The sequence below is a fragment of the Octopus sinensis genome, linkage group LG13, assembly GCF_006345805.1.
Source record: "Octopus sinensis linkage group LG13, ASM634580v1, whole genome shotgun sequence".
In the NCBI taxonomy this organism is placed as follows: Eukaryota; Metazoa; Mollusca; class Cephalopoda; order Octopoda; family Octopodidae; genus Octopus; species Octopus sinensis.
The window spans coordinates 20,616,392-20,641,488 of record NC_043009.1 but is presented as its reverse complement, the minus strand read 5'-3'; the positions used below and the strand labels follow the sequence as shown (position 1 = coordinate 20,641,488).

Below are 25,097 nucleotides of genomic sequence, written 5' to 3'. Positions count from 1 at the left end.
TGTATCTTCATCCAAATACTGCTTAGGAGTTAAGTCTCGATTTGCAATTCATTCGCCTTCATCCCAGGCATGGAGCCATTGGATGCTGACAGGTTGTCACCACTGTGACTAAGGAGTCCTATTCCTTCTCCTAGACAGAGTGCTGACCAAGGCTCATGAATTCTGTCTACCTGTTTTCAGAATTGCCATTGACACTTCTGAGTTCCTTTGCCCTTTGTCGGTCTTGTTTTTAATCCCGCAGCATGTTGAAAATCCACCCTCCTCACCAAGCAAGCATGTTTAGTGGGGTTGCCCGTTTAGTTGCTGACTATTCGATGGTGGCACGATGAGTATATATAAATATATATGACTATTCGATGGTTGTACGATGCCACTTGTTAATCATTCTAGGTTATTATTTACTTGTTAACTATTATAATTCTACTATTACTACTATAATTCCAACTTTATTATTTATTTGCTCACTACTATAGCTTCATTATTATTACTGTTAAGGCTGAGGGGTCCTAATATTGTCTCTCCTGATTTCTTTAGACAACAAATGATGGCAGATTAACAGCTGTTGGTTTAGCTGCTGATGTTGCTGCAGTGCTATTATTATTATTATTATTATTAAGATGGTGAACTGGCAAAATTGTTAGAATGCTGGGCAAAATGCTTAGCAGGATTTCATCCGTCTTTATGTTCTGAGTTCAAATTCCACTGAGGTAAACTTTGCCTTTCATCCTTCCAGGGTTGATAAAATAAGTAACAGTTGAGAACTGGGGTCAATGTAATATACTTACTTCCCCTCCATCCGAAATTGGTGGCCTTGTGCCAAAATTTGAAACCATTATTATTATCATCATCATCATCATTGTTATGATTATTATTATTATTATTATTATTACTAAGGCAGTGAGCTGCCAGAATTGTTAGCACGCCAGGCAAAATGATTAGCGGTATTTCGTCTGTCGTTACGTTCTGAGTTCAAATTCCGCCGGGGTCGACTTTGCCTTTCATCCTCTCGGGGTCGATAAATAAAGTACCAGTTACGCGCTGGGGTCGATATAATCAACTTAATACCTATGTCTGTCCTTGTTTGTCCCCTCTGTGTTTAGCCCCTTGTGGGTAATAAAGAAATAGGTATTTCATGTTTTCGTGTTCTGAGTTTAAATTCTGTCAAGGTTGACGTTGCTTTTCATCCCTTCAGGGTTGATGAAAAATGTCGAGTACTGGGATCAAGGAAATTAACTTACACCATCCCCTGACATTGCTGGCCTTGTGCCAAAATTTTAAACCATTATTTTTGTTATTATTATTATTCTGGATGAAAGTTGCTATTCACTTTTGTTGTAGACCTTGAGAAACAGTGATAAGTGACAGATGATGGAATATAATGATTGTTTATACAACATACGAGTGTGTGTATAAAACTTATAAACCAGGTATGCTTCATGTAGAACAATATTTAAATATCAATTCAAGATAGAAAAAAGCCAACAGAATTTGAATTAACTATCTACTGCTTACCAGATGACTACATTTCTAGCTATTCTGTTAATAAACTGCTACATATAACACACCTTTCACTCCCTATCTAAGACCCTTGGTCTTCCTGTAGTAACTTTTGGAATTCTAAGTTCCTTAGTTTTCTCCCCACAAAATTAAAGAGAATTATTGAAGGGAATTATCAGGCTGAAACAAAGAAATAAGATGTGAAGAGACAAATATTTGGCTAATTGCCAATATTCTGCAACAGCAACAACAAACAAAAACTGAATCTATATTGTGCAGTAGCATCTGAATCTAAAATAGATCCACTTCTATTTGAAGCCAGGAATATTTCATTGTAATAAAAAGCTTATTCAGAAAGTTATTTCACATATTCTCACTCAGTTCTCAACAATTTTTGGTTATTATGGTAGTTTACCATGGTAACAGAAACACATTCCATCTGTTATCCATGGACTCAACATAAAACACTGGAATTACCATTTTCTTTCGTTCCAAAAGAAAATGTTAGTTTCTAAATATGTTAATGGCTCACATATTTGGGGGCAGATAGAAGTTGTCTTGGCACATTTTGGAAATAGTCAAAAAATTTATTAAAAACAATATTTATATAACTTATAATAATACTAATTATTTTTAACATTTTTCTGACATGCAAAATCTTTTATATTCAAAAGAAATATTCACTTTTCAAAACTTAAACTTTTATCATCAGAAACCAAAATTCTCGTTGTCATTGTCATCATCATTTAATGTCCATTGTCCATTTGTCCATGCTGGCATGGGTTGGACAGTTTGACTAGGGCTGGTAAGCTGGAAGGCTGCACCAGACTCCAGTCTGACTCGGCATGGTTTTCTATGGCTGGATACTCTTCCTAATGCCAACCACTCTGAGAGTGTAAGGAGTGCTTTTATGTTCCACTAGCACAGGTGCCATTTGCATGACTCTAAGGTGCTTTTATGTGCCACTGGCATGGATGCCAATTTGTGTGACACCAGTATCTGCCATGACTGCAATTTTGTTTGGTTTGATGGGTCTTCTTCTCTAGCACAACATAATGCCAAAGGTCTTGGTCATTGCCTCTGTGAGGTCCAACACTTGAAAGGAACTCAGTCACTTTGCCTCCATGAGGTCCAGCACTCGAAAGGTGTTCTTTACATGTCACCAGCACAGGTACACTTGGCTTGACAAGTCCTCTCAAGCAGAGCATATCACCAAAGGTCCTGGTCACTAGTCATTGCATCTGTGAGGCTTAAAGTTCGAAGATCATGCTTCACTACCTCACCCCATGTCTTCCTGGGACTACATCTACCACAGATCCCTCCACAGTTAGAGATTGGCTCCTCTTTTCACAGCTGTCCTTGTCCATATACATCACATGACCATACCAGCACAGTCATCTCTCTTGCACACCACATCTGATGCCTCTTATGTCCAACTTTTCTCCCAAGATGCTTACCCTCTATTGCATATGCACACTGACATTGCACATCCAGCGAAGTATTCCAGCTTCATTTCTTTCAAGCTGACACTTATCCTTGGCTGTCACAGCCTATGTTTCACTGCCGTGTAGCATAGCTATTTACATGCAGGCTTCATACAATCTGCCTTTCACTCTGAGGGAGAGGCCTTTTATTGCCAGCAGAGGTAGGAGCTCTCTGAACTTTGCCCAGCCTATTCTTATTCTCATAGCTACACTCTCGGAACATCTACCGCTGCTACTAACTTAGTCATCTAGATAACAGAAGCTATCTACTACCTCTAGGTTATCCCACTGGCAGTTGATGGAGACTATTTTCTCTACATTTTTGGTGATTATTGTACTTGTGCATCTTCCACATACAAAATTCTCATATTTTTCATATTTTTTGAAAAATGCAATTTTATTATTTTAGGGGAGTCACATCTTATGGCAGACTAGTGTTCAGTGACACATAGGGAAACACTATTGTAAATTCATGGGGCACCTAGCCACATCTCATGGTGCACTAGTGTTTAGTGGCACACAATTTGAGAAGAGTCTCTCTAAATAAAGCAATTGAGAAATTTATTCAGTGAAAATTAATGTTTTCAAAGCAAAAATATGTTACAAGCAGCTTTAAATATAATTTATTGTACATTTATATCTTCATTTTCCCTTTTATTTACAAAATGGTGAATTTGAATCTTCTATTATTACAACAGAGAAATCCTCCCCATCTTTCCACTTCCATTCTGTTATCAAAACAGGTTTTATCCTTCATCATTCACAAAACCCTGTTGCTCTTACTCTCTTTCTCATCTGGTTTTGTTTTCTTTAAAAAAATACAATTTCTCAAACCACAAATTAATGATTTTTCTAAAAATAACAACACAAGGCTAAACAGAAGGATGATGTAAAGAATAAAAGAAAACAATACTTGATTGCATAAAATAACATTTTATGTTATCAAGTGTTGTTGGTGAATTTTATTGCAAAAACAGAGAACAAACAATCCGATTGTAAATCTATAATTGAACACCAATATCACTGAACAGCAATGGAATTTTCAACATCAAAATATATGTAGCAGATATAATCCAATTAGAGACGGCATCACACACAGTACAAGAGTTTACCAATGTTAATTTATTTTGAGTCCAATTTCAGAATTAGAGTGACAGAACTAAAACGTTACACTATCACCCCCACCCCCACTGGGATCTTTGCTGAATTTTGTTTCTTTGCAAACATTGGACTAAGCGCCCAGTCCCTTCTTTGGTCACATTCACTTTGCTGATTTTCAAACTAAATGTTAACCACATCAATCTCTGCTGACTATCCCCTCTCATTCTGTCAGGAATAAACATGTCCTGGGTACTACCCACTCATGTCAGGAAGGGACAAAAAGGCTTTGAGCACTGTCCGGTCTACCCTGACTAAATTACAATGAGAGAATGAATGTTAACAAAATAATAGATGGTTGCCATATATATAATTTATATAGATTGGTGAATTAGATCTTTGAAGGCAATGGTAAATATAGGGCATTTAAGGAACAGCTTAGGAACTGCATGTATCATATGTGTTTTAACTGGATATAGTGTTAGAGAAATATATTCAGGCAAGATAAAGTTTACAACACCCTACAAAAGAGCTTCCTTGTCATCAACATCATCATCATCAGCATTTTAATGTCCTCTTTTCCATGCTTGCTTGGGACAGATTTTCTACAGCCAGATGCCCTTCCTGACTGAGATAATTTTCCCTAGGTCAGACATGTTTTTGTAGAATGCTGGAAATGAACGACATTCTTTGTATGACAGTGATACACACAACTGCGATATCAAGGTAAGGAGATACAAATGTAAACATACACACACATGATGAGCTTCTTTCTGTTTCCATCTATCAAATCCACTCACAAAGCTTTGGTTGACCCTGGGGCGACAGTAGAAATCACTTGTCCAGGGTGCCATACAGTAGGACTGAACTTGAAACCATGTGGTTGGGAAGCAAACTTCTCAACTCCATAGTCATGTCTAAACCTTGTAAAAAATAAATTACAGAGTGTTTTGAATTGCTGTGGAAGATTGACAGCTTTGGATGTGTATCTGTTTGGTGAGAGAAATAATTATAGAGGCTAACATTATGATTGTAGAAGGGTGAATCCGAAACAGAAGAGGTGAAAGAGGAACTATTAGTGATATCAAGTGAGAAAATCAATGATATCTAACAGTTTGTCAACAGCAGCAGCAGTTTTCTGAGAAAAAATGTGAAATTTCTGTTGCCAATCAGTATTGAATTCACTATCTTCCATTTGGCATTCAGTCTTCATTGGTAATAAAAAAAATATTAGTGAAAGTCATTGAATAAGAAATGGGAAAGATTTGTATGAGAGAACTCACAACTAATAAAAGACAATTTGGCATTGAATCAAGTATCTGGATTACACACCTCCAAAGAATCTTGCTACAAGAAATCTAAACAATGTACTTCATTCATATCAACTAAGAATAAATTTTCAATAAATTTTTGGAGGAAGTGAATGGTGCTTATACTTTATAAAAAAATCCTACTTTTCACAATTATTATTTTTTAACTAAATTGAAAATACAATAAAAATCAAACTGAGAATGATTACTTGATCAATACAGACAGGAGTTATCATCATCATTGTTTAACGTCCGTTTTCTGTGCTAGCATGGGTTGGACGGTTCGACCAGGGTCTGGGAAGCCAGGAGGCTGCACCAAGCTCCAGTCTGATCTGGCAGTGTTTCTACAGCTGGATGCCCTTCTTATGCCAACCACTCCGTGAGTGTAGTGGGTGCTTTTTACGTGCCACCGGCACAGGTGCCAGTAAGGCTGGCAGCGGCCATGATCTGTTGGTGCTTTTTACATGCCACTGGCACAGAAGCCAGTCAAGGCGGCACTGGCATCGGCCACGTTATAAAAACAATTATTAATATCTTTACAACATACAAGACTACAAAATAAATAATGTTAATTATCAATGCATTATGTAATACAACAAGTATATATATATATATATATATATATATATATAGACCTTTCTGTGTAGGTGGGTACCTGCAACCCCTTTCCTTTCAGTTATCCCAGAATGCTCTATGTGGGCAATTTTTCTTTGCTCCACAAAATTCCTTCAGCCTTTAGAAATTCTAACATAGCAGTTTTGTGAAATGAACAGAAGTGTGACAAGTATCTTATCATATATCAGAAAATTATACCCACCTTATTATGGATTAATCATGGATGGATTCATCGTCTGTGAGTATGAAATATCTCCTCATATATCCGGTAATTGCACCTACATTATGGATAGATTTACCTTTTCTGTGAAGCTAACAGGCTTTTTAAAAGCCTGTTATAAGACTGTGCATCATTAGAGAACTTTGGAAGTCTGCTTACAATCTAAATTTGCTTTTTATAGAACTATCTTCGATACTTCATGAGCGTAGCCTCACCCCCCTAGGATGCTTGGAGAACTCATATGTGTTTTGGTTGATGAGTACGGGACACTTGTATTTGCTGCAATATTTGCAGCTTTTAATAAAGCTGTTCTTCGTATGAAACAATTGTACTGAAAAACTAATCCATTCTTGTTGCTTTTTCTTGTTTATAATCACCCCACATTATTTTATGGTTAATACCATATAGATTTCTGGTGCATCTAAGTTAAGTACCGCATTCATGTGAATTCAATAGAACTCACTTGAATCTTAATTGCTTTTACTGAATATATATATATATATCATCATCATCATCATCGTTTAACATTCACTTTCCATGGGTTGGACGATTTGACTGAGGACTGGCGAACCAAATGGCTGCACCAGGCCTCAATCTTGATTTGGAAGAGTTTTTACAGCTGGATGCCCTTCCTAATGCCAACCACTCCAGGAGTATAGTGGGTGCTCTTATGTGCCACCTGCACAAGGGCCAGTCAGGCGATACTGGCAATGGCCACGCTCAAATGGTGTTTTTTATGTGCCACCTGCACAGGCGCCAGTCCAGCGGCACTGGCAATGACCTCGCTCGAATGTCTTTTCATGTGCCACTGGCACAAGTGCCAGTAACCAATCTCTCATACACACACACACACACACACACACACACACACACACACACACACACTGTATCTTATAAGCACATTATATTTTATAAATATGTGTATTTCTTATGAAATATTGTAAGCTTGAAGGAGTTTTGCTTCTTACAAAATATATTTAAATGATGAATACAACAAAATATGGATGTTAAAGTAATTTGTTTTTAAAAGTATCCTTTAAAATACATTCACAGCCAAAAACGAAAATACAAAAGTTTCACATGCCAAATAAAAAATAATGCTCAACAAATATATTTTAAGAATATTTAAAACTGACACAGTTGCAAAATTTCCCCAATTCTAAATCAGACATTCTACTCCAAACAAAATAACACCTATCAAACCCATCACCTACCTTCTTATTAGCCACAATAGAGAACACACACATACACTCTCTCTTTCTTTCTCTCTCTCTCTCTCACACACACTAAAGAATTAAGTTTAATATGTCAACAACAATACTGACAACAAGCTAAAAGGGGAACCTTGATATGATCACTGAACCTTATAGAAATAACAGCCAAATCTCCATCAGATCCCACTTGGCTATCTTAAAGGATGTCCCAATGTAGTTGGGCATAGAGAATACAGGGTAGTGAAGGCATGAATGTCTTTGATGAGAGGTTCTCGCGATCAAGGCTGACTTGGAACTAAACAACAACAACAAACAGAGAGAAACACATGAACGTGGACATGTCTACAAAGTCAGAAAACAGTTCCCGTGACTTTCGGTAACATTTCTTCACACTTAGAATTGCTGAAGCATGGAACAAACAACCTGTATCAGTTGCCGAGACATTGCATCCTTTAAAACCCCCGTGCTTCCTGAAACTCGCCAACACCACACCTGATATCCCCTTCCCCTCTATACGTATGCACACATGTCTATCATGACTCATACACTGTTCCCTTTCCTGACTTTTGCACATAATCCTATGGACTGTATGTGCACCTTTGATGAATTGTAATGCACCTGAACACTGTACACAGTAACTTCATTATCATCATTATTATTAAATGCAGAAAGAGCAATAACATTGATACTTGGCCCATGTGGCCGATAAAGTGAAACCACAAAATTAATGTACAATCAACAGACTGTCCAGTCTTGCCTGGTTTTGCCTTCTTAAATCACAACAAAGTCACATCCATTGAGCAGGGACACAACACTTCACACACCACAGTCAATGAAACAAAAATATTCAAAAAGCACCTTCCACATCACTGGACAAGCAAGGGACACAGCAAACTCCAGCCCTCACATTCTCTGACTGACATCAACACCACCGACAAGCCAATATCCCATTCCTCTTTCTGACAGAGTCCGCCTTTGCCCACCTCTACTGAAACCACCAGGAACCTTGCAACAGACTGGACTGTGGATAAAATCTAAGATCCTTAGACTGCACTCAATACAGAAACATTACTTTTGTAATGTTTGTTGTCAATTGAGGAGATGTTTGGTCAAAATGGAACATCTAACAGATTGACAATATGCATGTTACAGGTCCATGATCATGGATGAACAACAGCAATTACCATAGCCATACCACTACTGTGTAAAACTACTACTACTACTATTACTACTGCTGCTGCTGTTGCCTCTGCTACTACTATTATCATCTCATTTTAAAGCAATTGAGTATTTGATTCCCTACAGTGATCCCTATAAGAACCGACAAGATAACATAGAAGTAGCTCGTTCATTAACATGTCTGCATTTCATTAAGGGCTCCTATTGCAAGGGCTCCTTTAAGGGTTCCTCTGCCATATTGCAAGTTTAATGATGCTGTGTCTGATAGGTAAGAGTTAAGGTGTGACAGGGTATGTTTTCCCTGTGCCATACACATCAATGCTGTAATACAGCATTAGGGACCAAGAGTCCAGAGATGTACAACAAGAGACTCTACAACAGAATATGAAACTTACATCAAACTGTGATGCAATTCCAATGAATATAACAATGAATGTTTTAAATGGTTGATTTCACTCTTGCATAAAAAAAGAAAAAAAAAAACTGTCTGAACTTCAAAACAGGATTTCAAACCAAATCCCTTGATTAACAGCAGTCAAACACAGACTGAAAAAACAAGTCTTGAGTGAAGAAATATCAAGAAAGTAGGTCTTACCTTAAAACGTTTGTGTCTGTGAAATTCATAGTGACATAACTCACAGTGAGGGGGTTTCTTGGACTTTTTAGTAGATATTTCAATCCATTTCTGTTGAACAATAAAAATGATTATTCTAAATACGCTTTAATTTATAAGCTATATTTCAGAGTGATCTTAAAAGAATAAAAAATATTGTTTTGTAATTTATAATATTGAACAAATTTCAGAAATCAACAAAAATTTCAAGTACAATAACTAAGATCACATGATCATATCTACAGAATTTCCTTGTCAATGTCTAAGAAACTAGGGATGATGGTTTGTGTCAAGAATTAGTGAGTATAAACAGTTTTAAAATGGAATAAATTGATTTGCTGTGTGGAAGAGGAAATTTCTAACATTTCAGGCAGGACTCTACTCTACAGACAGCTAATACATATCCTCAGAAACTATATTCCTCCTATAAAGGGTTCCAATTGAAATGGATATTTTTTTCTCATCTTTTTCATGACAAACCATTTTATTCAACATCTGTACTGTTTTTGTCAGTGAAGTTCAAAACAGAAAGAAATTACCAGAATGTATGTGAATGTTATCTGGAAATGATTGTAGAGCAGAACTCACTACAAACTCTGTCAATCTCTTGGCTTTGTGCATGCATTCTTTTTATTCAGTAAATTTCAATGAATCTATTTATAATCTTAATTGCTTTTGGTCACTGAAATGGAAGGAAGATCTTTAAGACCACTGTCAGAGTTAGAACAAAAGTGATGCTAATCTTGTTAAAATGATGTCTTCAGTATAAGCCATTGAATAAAGACATACCAGTGTTAGTTTTGTAATCTGTTGTTCAACAATTGTCGTTGGAGTTTGTTGAGGTCTGAGACAATAAGAATACCATTTCATCTGTTTTTGATATTTTGTTGTATCTATAATTTTGATGGATAAATCCACCTAGGCTTAAGCAGGTATCACAGCTGATATAAGTTTTTGCTATAAACCAACCAATGTAGGAGCTTTCATATGGTCACTCAAATTGTTAAAAATATCAATCAAATCTCCCTCAAATCACATATTGCTGTCTTAAACAGGAAAGGACAGACACATTTGTTAATCTAATTCTAAATATACTCTGTCTAAATCAAAGGCAGGTAGATCATTGCTATAATCAGTGACAGAACTATAATTAGTGGGAGTACTACGATATTCACAAGTACTTTGGTAGTTTCCAAGTAGTCAGTTTAATTTCTTACAAATTAAAAAAAAAACTACCATCAACAGCTAATACCCAATCCTCCTCTCCTCTTGGTGTTCTATTTATCTCTAGTTTACATAACTCTAGGAAAATTCAAGTTACAAGATTTGTTTTATGGTCTCTTGTTAAAATGACGGAAGATGATTAGGGTGGGGAGGAGGAGCCGACAGCTTGATGGTCAGAGAACAGTGGACAATTCTTACAATTTCACTAATGTCTACACTTTGCAATGTTGTCTCTAATAAATTATTTCTTTATAATAATAATAATAATAATAATAATAATAATAATAATAATAGTAATAATAATAATATAATAATAATAATAATAATAATAATAATAATAATAATAATACAGTTATTCCAGTAAGGCTATAGTTTAAATATTGAAGGGGAAAATATTGGTAAAAAATGAAAATTAAAATCTGAAAATTGAGCAACAACTTCATTAATAAATAAAAATTGAACATTAATTTGTTAATATTTTAAATAAAAATCAAAACATCTTCACATCTCTTATAAAAACGAAAATAAATGTGGTTTGTATTTCTTTGAAAAAGATTTTTCTGCGAAGAGAGCTTGAGTGTGTTTGTTTCCTCAAATGAGACGAGACCAAATTCAGATGAAGATCTTAATATTCAGTTTGATTTCATCCAGTTTATTGTTGAAGAAGTAAAGTCAGTTGGGGTTCCAAGGGACGTAGGGAATAGGGAGGAAAGTGGTGGACATCGAATACATTCAGGAGTAACAGACAGTGGGGAATAGGAAGAGGAGGATTAGGGTGGGGAGGAAGAGCCGACAGCTTGATGGTCAGAGAATATTGTTTGTCAGTCCAATGACCATTCTCAAATATGGTCAATAATATGTGTGTGTGTGTTGGATAAATATGGATCAAGTGTTGCAATGTACTCAAGACTTGAATTATGTCAAGAACAGTTCAAACTGGATGATTCTTACTCCATACTTCATTATTATCCGAACCAAGAAGGAGTCACCATGCATCACACAACACACAAACCCCTCTCACTTCTGCAACCAATCCTTTCTCTTTTATTTTCTTTGGTTTTTTTGTCAAAAGGATTTCTATTTATTTTTGGAATCTTCTTTTTCTCCATTTTACAACTCCGATGCTTCTGTGAGCAGGATTCCTGTGAAGAAAACTGCTATATTTACTGCCCACATTGCAACCCACTCCACTAAGTTCACCATTTTCTGCACATAAACACAACAAAACACAAAATAATTCTGGTCAGATTAGAAGCTTATTACCAGGTGCAAGTGTGACTGTGTGGGAAAACACTTGCTTCCCAATACAATGGTTCCAGGTTCAGTCCTACTGTGTAGCACCTTGGCAAGTGTCTTCACATTTGCACATTGTTGTTCATGCACACTGACATTGCACAATCAACAGAGCATTTTAGCTTTTTCGCTTTCTAGTTTTCACAAGTCCCCTGCATTCAGGGTCCACATCTCACCATGACATAGCATTGCTGTTCATACACAAGCATCATACAATTTGCCTTTCATTCTGAGAGAGAAACCATTTTTTTTTTTACTAACAGAGGTAAAAACCTCTCTGAACTCTTTCCAGCCTCTTCTTATTCTAGCAACTAGCAACTATAATTTCAGAACATCCTCCTTCATTGCTAATTCGGGCACTGAGGTAACAGAAGCCATTAGCTACCTCCAGAAATCCTCCTGAGTATTTGAGAAAATTTGTTTCCCACATGCTCTTAGTATTTACTGTTCCTGCACATCTGCCACAGACAAACTTTAATCTACGTCTTTATGTCAAATGGAGATGAGATTCCTGGCTGCAGTCAACATTAGTGAAGCAACTCTAACTCTACAGATCTAAAATGTTGATAAATTCTAGATAAGACAATGTAAGGTGTATTTCAAGGTTACATTTTGGAATTACCCAATAACCAAGAGGTGAACAGTTCAATTCTCAGTGGACTTGTTTTTATTTTTCAATTCAATTGTAAATTGTTGTTTTCAAATATATAATGCACTAAAACCTTACAGCTGTGTGTGTGTGTGTGTGTGTGAAAACAACTAAAAACACTCAAGTGATGTGGACAAAACGTTTTGTAGTTAATTATTCAATGACACTATCTGCAGTATTGATAATTAGGAAGAGATGAACATATTTAATACAGATGAGATATAATTAATGAGACAATGGGAGGAGAACATTAGGTCTGATTAATTAAGCTTAGTGTTTAACATTGAAATATCTTCAGGTTTTAATTCTGTGTATCTTAGACAGTGATTTCTTCATCACAACATCTTGAACAAAATACTGTGAAGACTAGGTTTCACTGAGTAGCTTTGATAATGCAGAAACATACTGGAAATTGTCTCTCATATGTAAAAATGATTAAAATATTATTACTCATTGAACTAATGCTGTCTTTTCCTCAGCTTGTTAGTATTTAAAAACTTTTGATGCTTTGAAGAAACAGCTCCTACCTCACCTTGCTTATGTATATGAAATATTGGTTGATTGGTGCATATTATTCCAAGAATGAAGCCAATCTCTAATTGTGGAGAGAACATGTGGATGGGGTAGACCCAGAAAGATGAGGGATGAAGTGGTGAGAAAGGATCTTCAGATGTTGCATCTCACAGAGGGGATGACAGGGGACCAAGACTCCAGGTGGTTTGCTATGCTTGAAAAGACACATCAAGCTAAGTGAAATCATGGTTGTCCTTGCATACAGACATGTCCCCTGCAACCCTCTCCTAATCTTGAAGGCCTGTGGGTGCTGGTGCCATGTGAAAAGCACTCATACCAGTGCTCTGTAAAAACACCTGTGCTGGTACTCGTATAATAGCATCCAGTACACTCTGCAAGGTGGTTGGCATTTGGAAGGGCATCCAACTGCAGAAACGATGCCAAAACAGACAACTGGAGCCTAAGCAGCTCTTCAGCTGGTCAGCTCCTGTCAAACTGTCCAACCCATGCCAGCATGGAAAACACATGTTAAATGATGAGGATTATAATTATGATTAGATAACAGTATCAATTAGAACAACATAAGTAAACCATTTGATAATAATACTATATGAAAACTGTGTTTATTAATAATTCTTAACTATTTTCTAATACTTAAATATATAATACAATACTACTATTAACAGTAATATATAAATATTATCTAACATTAGTATTAGTATTGATATGTAAGTATTACATAATACATTGTTATGGTATAGATTTATCATTCAATTACAGCAATTCAAGTCAACAGATTTAGATTTCTGCCTCAAGAGGGTCGTTATCAGTCCACAGCTACTTCAATTACAAGAAGAAGATAGAGAAGAGACAGATTATTATGTCTATCTGTTGGTGTGTCTGTTACAGTCTGGTTGCAGGATCTTATTAATCTGCCACTTGGACTGAGAACATATTATCCTGTGTAATTACTAAAAATAGGTTGATCTCTTCTTCAGCAAGATCATCTCAGCTGATAAATAAACATACTTTCCTTAATTATTCCAGATTTTAATGAGTCTTTCTCCAAAACGTATCACTGAACTTACAATTAATTTCCCCTCCTTTTCCAACATTAATATTGTAGTTTAGCAATTATTAAGTTTAGTTAGCATATACTAATTACCAATCACAATATCATGCACTAACCGAGAAATACCATTTTTGTTATCATATTAGCTGTTAAATATGATGTTGCTATTTAGCCTGTGGCTGGCTTTGATCAAAGGCAGTTCAACCATGACCATCCAACATAAGATTCTTGAATAGCTTATCTATGGTTACATTATCCAATGTGTGTGTTCTTTTATTTTAATACAGTTGGATGTAATTTGAGGTAGATTTAGCTGCTTCTTCTTGCAGCTCAAAATGTCCACTTGGAGTCTCCCACCTTTGTAAGTTATTTTAGAACAAAATAGAAGAACAGTGGTTTTTGACAGAGCAGCAACAGCAGTCTTAATAAGACTTCTAAAAATATGACAGGATAAGCACAGAACAATCCCACTGTATATATTTAGTGTTGCAGGATCTAATTCTGGAGATAAAAGTCAACATTATATTGTTAAAGCCAATGAAAAGCGTCAAATTAATCCTCATAAAATATTCTGAATGTATTAATGACTGCCATAATGTAAAGTTAATTAATGTTACTATGATGTGATAAATGCTCTGGATTTTGTATATAAAAATGGTGGGGTGGCCTTCAAAATTCTCAAAGAGACTTCTTATCTGCTTTGTAATTTTAAAACAATATACATATTTCATTATCACACAATTTATTAACTACTACTACTGCTACTACTACTACTGCTGCTGCTGCTACTACTACTACTACTACTACTACTACTACTACTACTACTACTACTACTAATAATAATAATAATAATAATGATAATAATAATAATAATTTGCCATGATGCAGTACCAGGCAGTGGCTCTCATGGCTTCTGATCTTTACTGATTGGAAGTGTTATTATGTACATTGTTTTGTCTTGGTATAAAAGATGGGCTACAGTAAATATTCTGCTCAGTACCATGAGATTTGCTTGTGCATCTCTGATCACGAGCAGAAATAGTTGGGGAGCAACATAGCCATGTGCTGAGAGGAATTCTTTGGGTTTTGGATAATTCACCTTTGGAAACATGGGTGTTTTGTTCAACATCCTTAAACAACCCCTATTCAGGGACCTTTTGAAGAAAATTCTAACTGGGCCCCATCTGCAAGGTCATGAGCTGTTAATCTTAATATGAGATGACCAAGTCACGCACATATGGTTGTGATGCATGTGCCTAGTGTACCCTTATCAGATGGGTAGTCATGATGTGTAATACTGGGCTTTGTGCATTTTACCCCAGTATCACTTTGATGACATGCACTGCTCTCTCACTCAATAATAATAATAACTAGCAGAATTGCCCGGCGTTGCTCGGGGCTGAATTGCTTGAAAGTACTGTTAATGATTGCACTGAATTATGATGATTATTCAGGCAAATATTGATATAAGCTTACGGTGGGAGATAAGGACTTAACGATCAAACGTGTGCCATTGCATTGTTTTGGGGGAACCAAATTTCTGATGAGCATTATAGGGGCACCAACTTTAAGTTTGAGAAAGTGTGGTGGTAGTCCGGGGTGCTCAAAGGAATTGAGTACCTCTATTGGATAGTTGATGACGTCCTCTGGGTCAGGAGTTGTATCGATAGACTGATATACATAGACTTCCCCAGGAATGAGTTTTAGCATTTCATCATTAATATGGTGAACAGTTTTATTCCTCGGGGCCAGTATAGCCTTTTTGCCAATCCAATCCATATTCTGATAATTAGCTTGTAGATCTGGGAACACTGCATCTCTGAGATCAGAAGGCGTCTTAACAATGGTACAAATGGAATCGATGGCAATATTACCATTTTCATCCCCTGGTATTTTGCCTTCGCCAAGTGCAAGGAGGGTGTGAGGAAATGCTGCTGATGTGATATTACGTCGCATATGAGCACGCATATTGGTGTGAAGTTTGAGAGTTACTTCCGTTTATTTTAAAAAATATGCATTAAAATGGAAAAAAATGATGGTAAATTATTTGTAAAATCATAGACTCATCGTAGACGCGCGCTAATACCAGAAGGGCTCGATATGAATCACGACTATAAGATACCCGGTTTTGGTTAAACTGCATCGCAAAATGTGGGAGTAGTTAGGAATCTAAATCGGAGTAGACAGACACACAACCTTTCTTTTATATATAAATATTTTCGTCCTAAAAAACTTTGTATGGATTGAATGGTTACCTCTATGGAAATATATACACGCACATTATACATACATGTGTGTATAGATGAATATATAAATACATTTAAATATCTATATACACTTTTGGGCGATCTTTCTGTTTCTTAGAGATAACTTTAGATCTTATTTTCGTGCTAAAAAACTTTGTATGGAGTGAATGGTTACCTCTATGGAAATATATACACACACGTTATACATACATGTGTGCATAGATGAATATATAAATACATTTATATATCTATATACACTTTTGGACGATCTCTGTGCTACTTAGAGATAACTTTAGATCTTATTTTCGTCCTAAAAAAATTTGTGCGGAGTGAATGGTTACGTGTATGGAAATATATACACACACATTATACATACATCTGTGTATAGATGAATATATAAATACATTTAAATATCTATATACACTTTTGGGCGATCTTTCTGCTACTTGGATATAGGGGCGATGTTTCGCTTGTCGTAGCACACGTTTCCGTCGATTTCCGTAAAAAATGTAAATACTGAATCGGCCATACATACATACATACACACACACACACACACACATACATGCATACATACATATACACATAAACCGAGTAAAAAATTTCAGTTATCTCTCTCTTTCACACATTACTCTCTCTGTCTCTTCACACACACTAACAGAAGCACTTCACTTACACAACATACTGTCTGTCTCCCACACTCCATCAAACACACACACACACATGTACATCAATGCGTCCCATGCACGGTAACTTCAAAAGAACTTCCCTCGTCATACAATCGCTTTCTCTTAGTCTCTTTCGCTCTCATTACTTATGTAAAAAAATAAAAGTTTTTTACGGAAATCGACGGAAACCTGTGCTACGACAAGCGAAACATCGCCGATATAGGTCTTATATTCGTCCTAAAAAACTTTCCTGTCACACACTCACGCACACGCACGCACACACACACACGCACCCTCACGCACACACACACTCACACACACGCACGTTAGCTTACAATTTTATTTATATATTTGCGTGTCTATGTGTGTAAAGAGGAAGTGGCAGACTGAAAGAGTCACTCACTACAAAAGGTGAATTACTTTCATTTTATTCGTTGCACACTGTGTGTGTGCGTGTGCGTGTGGTGTAAACCACATTAAGAAAAGCATTTGACATACACACCAGAATGTGAGTTTTCTGTAAATTTTGCTTAATTGGAGTTTAAATTTTAAAAAGTGGACCTGGCAAAACCCGATGCATTCTACTCTTAAAAATGCTAAGTAAATTGTAATTGAAGAAATCCTATATTGTAGATTTCTATAACTGACAAAGGGAATAAGAGATAATAATAATTGCTGAAATATGTAATCTTGACAGAAAAATACGAAAACTGTTGACAATGCATAGAATGCACCACCCTAAAGCAGATACAGAACAACTTTATCTGCCAAGAAAAGAGGGAGGCCGTGGACTTTTACAACTAGCAATAACAATGAAGATTGCTACAATTGGCCTAGACACCTACCTGAAAAACTCTGAGGACTGAATGTTAAAACTTGTCTCAAAACATGAAACAAGAAAGCATCATACTCAGTAACAAAACAGGCAAAGGACTATCTAAGTGAATTCCGAATACAACAAATTTCGGAATTAGACATACAAGAAAAAAGCACAGAAAAAGCTAAGCGCATGAAAACCCGTGCTAAAACTGCTGCCTTAGATATTCTGAATGATAAATGGCAAGAAAAACCTCTCTATGGCAAATACCCAAAGAGAGTGAATAATGCAGATGTTGACAAAGCCCTGACCCATCAATGGGTAATGGCCTCTGGCTTAAAATCTGAAACAGAAGGGTTTATCATAGCAGCTCAAGATCAATGCCTACCAACAAGGAACTACCAGACCAACATATTAAAGAATGGCAGTAGCTCAACATGTCGTGTATGTCAACAACAAAATGAAACCATTGATCATGTTGTCTCCAAGTGCAGTCTTCTAGCGCCTACAGAGTATCTCAACAGGCATGATAGAGCTGCACAATATATTCACTGGGTAATTTGCAAAAACCTGGATTTGCCCCATGAAAAAAACTGGTGGGAACACAAACCACCTCCAGTGCTTGAAAATGACCACATCTCACTCCTCTGGAACTTCACCATTCAAACTGACAGAAAGATAGATGCAAATAGGCCAGACATCATATTGAAAGAATTCAGACAAAGAACATGCCTCCTCATTGATATGACTGTCCCAATCGATATAAACGTATCTGTCAAAACCTACCAAAAACTGAGCAAATATAAAGATCTTGAAATAGAAATCAGCAAAATGTGGAACCTGAAGACTAAAACAATACCTGTTGTCATAGGTGCCCTGGGAATGATAGCAAAAGGGGCTGATTGCTACCTAACTCAGATACCAGGAAACCCAAAAATGGCAGAAATTCAAAAGATAGTGCTCATGGGAACTGCTCATATCCTACGCAAAATACTTTCTATGTAATCTCAAGTTTTAAAACAAACATAATTTTCGTATGTTTTTTTTTTTAGACATTCACTAGTACAACACTAAATACAAAACCAAATATATGGCACACTAGGCATAACAAATGGTACTCATTTGATTGACCCTAAAGGGATGAAAGGCAAGTTGACCTTGGTGGAATTTGAACTCAGAATGTAAAGACAAACGAAATGCTGCTAAACATCTTACCTGGCCTGCTAAAGATTCTGCCAGCTCGCTGCCTTTTAATAATAATAATTTTTTCTAATATAGTCACAAGGCCTGGATTTTGTGGGGAGGGGAACAGTCAATCACATTGACCCCAGTACTCAACTGGTACTTAATTTATCGACCCCGAAAGGATGAAAGGCAAAGTTGACCTCCACAGAATTTGAACTCAGAATGTAGAAGCAGACAAAATACAGCTAAGCATTTTGCCTGGTGTGTGAATGATTCTGCCAGTTTGCTGCCTTTTAATAATAATAATAATAATAATAATTAGTAGTAGTAACAGAAACTGTATAAACATCAAAAGTCAATCTTGATCTCCAACTTAATGTGGAGGTGGTGTAAGAACAGAGAGTACTGCGTTATTTACCTCACACACACACACACACATACACAGCTATAATGGACGCATGCTGTTTAGTGGTCAGGGTATTGGACTCATGATCATGAGATTGTGGCTTCGATTCCTGGACAGGGCGATACTTTGTGTTCTTGAGCAAAACACTTCATTTCACATTGCTCCAGTCCACTCAGCTGGGGAAAATGAGGAAACCTGCGGTGGACCAATGCCTCATTCAAGTGGGGAATATATATGCTATGGAAACTGGGAAACTGGTCCCAGGAGTTTATATGAATCCAGAAAGTGCTTTATCTTTTATACACATTTCTCAAAGATGAGATAACAAAAGAGAAGCAATCATAGGTCAACATTCCCCCATTCCCCTCTCTCTCTCTTTTTCTCTCTCTATGTGTGTGTGTGTGCATGTGCTACTGTTTCAAAGTCTTGATATTACGTGATAGTTGCAAACAAGTGTCACCACAATGCAAGCTCTGTCTTTCTTTTCCAATATTCTGTGAAAACATGTCTGGTCAAGAGGAGAATATGACCTGACTTAGAAACTGGTGAGGGTTGGTGACTAGAAGAGCATCCATCCAACCCATGCAAGCATGGAAAAGCATACATTAAAACGATACACACACACACGCATATATATGGTGGTTGTTGTCTACTCCTTAATCAGAGTTTGACCACATCTTGTACCTACACCTTAGAACCATCATGGCATCTGATGTGGTGTTTTAAACCAGACAATGTTTTGAAAAGACACCCACATAGATTGCATATCTGATTTGGACCACCAAGAGCTGCAGATAAGTTCTGTTTTTTTTTTTTGGATCTTAAAATGTCTTCTGAGGCCTCCATTAGATTTGCAGACATTCTGGCATACATTGCATTGAAAGGTGTGCACAGACATATAGGCAGAATAGTTGGTGGAGGTTCGATTTCCATGGGTTTGCAAATGAGATTGAGCCCAGCAAAAGAAAGGCATGGTCTGTCACAAATTGTGCACACAAAAAGGACATTGTGTTTCATCTTCTCAATCATAACCATTCTTCCTTAAATCTCTCTTGAGTCTTGCACTATCCTGGCCTCGTCAAATGCTTTCACTCCACTCCACACTTTTGTTCACCATCCAGCTCGATCCAAAGCAAGGGTTTCTATGTCCTCTGGATTTCAAGTGACTTCATAGTAGTCCTTATGCCTTCCTTAAACCTTTTTTTTTAGGTTTACGCCAATAGCGTTTCCCCTCTGTAAGCTCACCATAGTTTGCCATTCAAACAATATGGCCATACCATTTCATTTGGTTTCTCAAAATTATAGCTTTAATTGAGGTGATGCCCGCAGATGCAAGGACATCTGTCTTTGGAGTAAAAGAACTCCATTTAGTGTTTAAAATGCAAGGAAGGCATTTTTGGTGGAATTGTTCTAACAATTTGAAATGTCTTTCATAACATGTCCATGTTCCAGAAGAATACAACAGGGATGTTAAGACAAATGATTTATAAAAAGCCAATTTTGTATTGTTACTTATATATCATTGGCGCCAAACACGTGACTCCAAAACATCAAATCCTTGTGCTGTCCTTTGAATTTGCAGATGTATTTCTGTATCCAGATTTCCATAATTTTGAACAGACTTTCCAATATAGATGAAAGAATCGACAACCTCAAGTAACTTACCCTTAACAAAAGTTTTAGTGGGGTTGCAAACAGCACCACATGCAGGTTACAACTGTGCACCACATGCACATTACAACTGTTTTTTTCAAGTTGTTGGTCAAGCCAAAATCATCACAAGCTGAGTCAAATGCAGATCTGTTTCAGAATGACTGATAAGATCGCAATCGTCAGCATACAAAAGTTCCCTAATGAGTGAAGTAAAAACCTTTATTTGGAATTTCAGTCTGGTCAGATTAAAAACATTCTCTGTTGTTTGATATTTTATGTAAATACCCACCTCAGAGTTTTGAAAAGCATGTGACAACACAACAGCAAAGTATATTGCAAAGAGGGTGGGTGCATCAAGGTCTCCATGCTTTATTCCATTTACCACAGCAAAAGATTTAGAGAGCCTACCACCAAAATTAACTCTAGCTTTCATATATATATATATATATATCATCATCATCATTTAACGTCTGTTGTCCATGCTGACATGGGTTGGATAGTTTGTCCAGAGCTGACAAGCTGGAAGGCTGCACCAGACACCAGTCTGATCTGGCATGGTTTCTATAGCTGAATGCCCTTCCAAACGCCAACCACTCTGAGAGTGTAATGGGTGCTTTTATGTGCCACCAGCACAGGTGCCATTTGTGTGACACCAGTATCTGCCATGACTGCAATTTTGTTTGGTTTGATGGGTCTTTTCTCAAGCACGACATAATGCCAAAGGTCTTGGTCATTGCCTCTGTGAGGTCCAACACTAGAAAGCTTTTCACATGCCACTTTGCCTCGACTCAAAAGGTGTTTTTTTATGTGCTAGTTATGTGACACCAGCATCAGCCATGACTAAGATTTCACTTGGCTTGATGGGGCTTCTCAAGCACAGCATAATGCCAAAGACCTCGCTCACTAGTCATTGTCTCTGTGAGGCCCAAAGTTTTAAGATCATGCTTCACCACCTCATCATATGTCCTCCTGGGCATACTTCTACCACAGGTTCACTCAACAGTTAGAGACTGGCACTTCTTTACACAGCTGTCCTCATCCATACGCATCTCATGACTATACCAGTGCAGTTGTCTCTCTTGCACACCACATCTGATGTCTCTTATGCCCAGCTTTTTTCTCAAGAAGCTTACACTCTGCTGAGCATGCACACTGACATATCCAGCGAAGCATACTGGCTTCATTTCTTCTAAGCCTACACATGTCCATGGCAGTCACAGCTTATGTTTCACTGCTGTGTAGCATAGCTGTTCGCACACAGGTATCAAACATTCTGCCTTTTGCTCTGAGGAAGAGGCCCTTTGTTACGAGCAGAGGTAGGAGCCCTATGAACTTTGCCCAGGCTAATTTTACTCTCACAACTATATATATATATATATATATATTATATATATATATATATATACATATATATAGATAGATAGATGTGTATTTATATATGTATACACACACACACACATATGAGTGGACATGTGTGTCACTCATCTGGTTCAATTCTCCATTTAACCTTGAAATTTCATTAACATACCTTGTAGCTTCCTGATGTTAATGAAGAAACATTTCCCAAGAACTGATACTTTTTCCACGCCCTACAACATCAAGGTCAGTTACTCCTGCTTTGATAACATCAATTCTAACATTGCATGCTACAACAGATGCAAACACACACCTGCACAGCTTCCAACACATAACTCAATCTGTAAATGCCAAAATCTTATCAACTGCCAACTAGGGGAATCCTGCTTCTAAAGGACTGTGGTCTATAGAGCCATCCTCACACAATCTGATGGTATTACAAACACTACACAGATATGATAGCCAATGACTTCAAGGGAAGCTATACACAGCATATACACTCCATTAGGTGCTGAGATAGGGAAAACGCTAACTTCTTGTCTCAGTCTACCTGTAGATTTAGTGAGCATCAGAATGACTTCTGCTACATTGAATGGAGTCTCATTGATAGTACCCCCCCCCACAACCTGGAACCACAATTGCCAACTATGCTTCCACAAGAAACTACACATACTCTACAAATCTACAGTATCCATCAACAGGCAGAATGAACTCTCTTATTGTTGCTACAAGAAGTATGCCTTGCTAATGAACTTCAAGCCATTGGTAGCTGAAAACCCAGATCTACCACTGTGAACCTGTCTGCTCCAAAGTTAAGAGCACAGAACTTAACCCCTGCCATGCATATAGACTACAACCCCATCCATGCTAATAATCCAACGTAGCATCACCAACTTTTAATCCAGCACCTCCCTATCTGGTTATTCCTACAGAAAGGCTGTTGCTACTAAGGTGTTTGTTCTCCACAAACCCATGACAATAAACCTGCTCTGCACTGTGAAGCCATGGATTGATGGCATTAAATAAAATCACACAGAAGACTCCAGACGTCGCACTGACACCTACATCCTGCCTATGTCCCCATGGGCCTTTGAACAAAGTAATGTGTTGCTTCCAGACCAATACCACCACATGACTTGAGTTGACCTATAGAGGCTTAGTATTTAGATTGTCTTAAATATCTATGTATATAGGAGCATACACACACACACACACACACACACATTCAGCCATAAATGTCTAGAGAAATGAGAGGTGGATATATATTTAAGAACCTGTACTGGTGCCACATAAATGTACCCATGCTGGTACTGCATAAAAACACCCAGTATACTCTGTACAGTGGTTGGCATGAGGAAGGGCATCCAACTGTAGACACCATGCCAAAACAGACATGGAGCCTGGGAAGCTCTTGTCAAACTGTCCAACCCATGCCAGCATGGAAAATGGACATATGATGATGATGATGATGATGATGATGATTAACCATTTGACATCCTTAGGATTACAACTGCTTTGCAACCTTCTTCATGCAGTATTAATTCCAGTGTGGAAGAAATTATGCTTAAAATGCTTAGCATTATACAATGGAATTGTACATTTGCAAATCAATGCAAATGAAGAGTTGAGACCTTGGTGTAAACCTGATGACCTTGCTCTCTTTATAAGCATGCGTTTGGGAAGATACAATTTTATTGTACAATGCTGAGCATGCATCTTCATGCAAACATAAGTACAGTTTCTTCCACACTGAAATTAAGACTGCATGAAGAAAGTTGTGGAGTTCCATAATCCAAATGATCTTACCATCCTCAGTGTAAATATCACGGAGCTAATAGCCAGCCTGCCATTTAAGTGAATACAAAAGTTAAAATAAATGTGGACGTCTGTAATGAACAAGTGTCTTTTGGCTCATGGATCTTTTCCTCCGCTCCCAGCCTGGAAGTTAGGGTCTTCAAGTGAACAAAGGAAGATTTTAAGAGTCAAATTTGAAATACAAGGCAGGAACGATAGAACTGGAAAGGTCGCTACCTTTCTGACACTAGATGATGTCTGTTTAAGTAAAGAGGAGATGATGGATAAAAACAACCAGGAATCAAAGACATTGTTGAGTACCATAATGAAGGAAGACAGCAGCAGGGCACAAAAGTTATGGTGGAGCAAATAAAATGGGTTGGAAAAGTTTTTAAAAAAAGTTAATAGCAGGAGTTTTGGTGGGGAGGAAAATGATCGGGAGGAGCATAATGCAGAAGGTTTTATAATACAGCCTGTGGAGATAAGGGATATGAAATATCTTGAAATAGTGAACAATGTTTGTATGGACCAGTTTATGGCTGGGAGAAGCTTCTTTTAAATGATATTGACATATTTGCCTTCAGTGAAAAGAAAGAAGCACTGAAGTGTCTGCATGAGAACTTATTGGATAACAGGTATGAAGAAAGTGATGAAAATTTAAGCTCAAGTGGAACCAGCTGTGGAGATTAGTACAAGCAGATAAGTACAAGAGAAGAGAAAACTGAAATATGTAAGACACGGAAGGCTACAAATCTTTCAGGAATAGCTACAGAGATGCTGAAATATGTCAGTTGTGCAAGAAGGTGCTATCCAACAACTGGCACAAGGATAATGGTATAGGAATGTAGAGGATTAAGAAACATAGAGATGTAGAAGATTAAGAAATGTAGAAATGTAGAGGATTAAGTTAATTGGATAAGTAATGAAGACAACTGAGAGAATACAAATCAAACGCTTGAATTTGTTGTATGTTGGCAGGGTCATTATGTCA

At 37.1% G+C, this 25,097-nt stretch overlaps 1 protein-coding gene across 1 annotated transcript in view; it reads right to left on the bottom strand.

Moving 5' to 3' along the window:
* LOC115218248 overlaps positions 1 to 25,097 on the bottom strand; it is a 37,109-nt gene that overhangs the window by 10,363 nt on the left and 1,649 nt on the right. Inside the window, exon 2 of the mRNA XM_036508203.1 lies at positions 9,213 to 9,302. Coding sequence (XP_036364096.1) covers positions 9,213 to 9,302 — 90 coding nt within the window. The remainder of the gene's footprint in view (positions 1 to 9,212; positions 9,303 to 25,097) is intronic.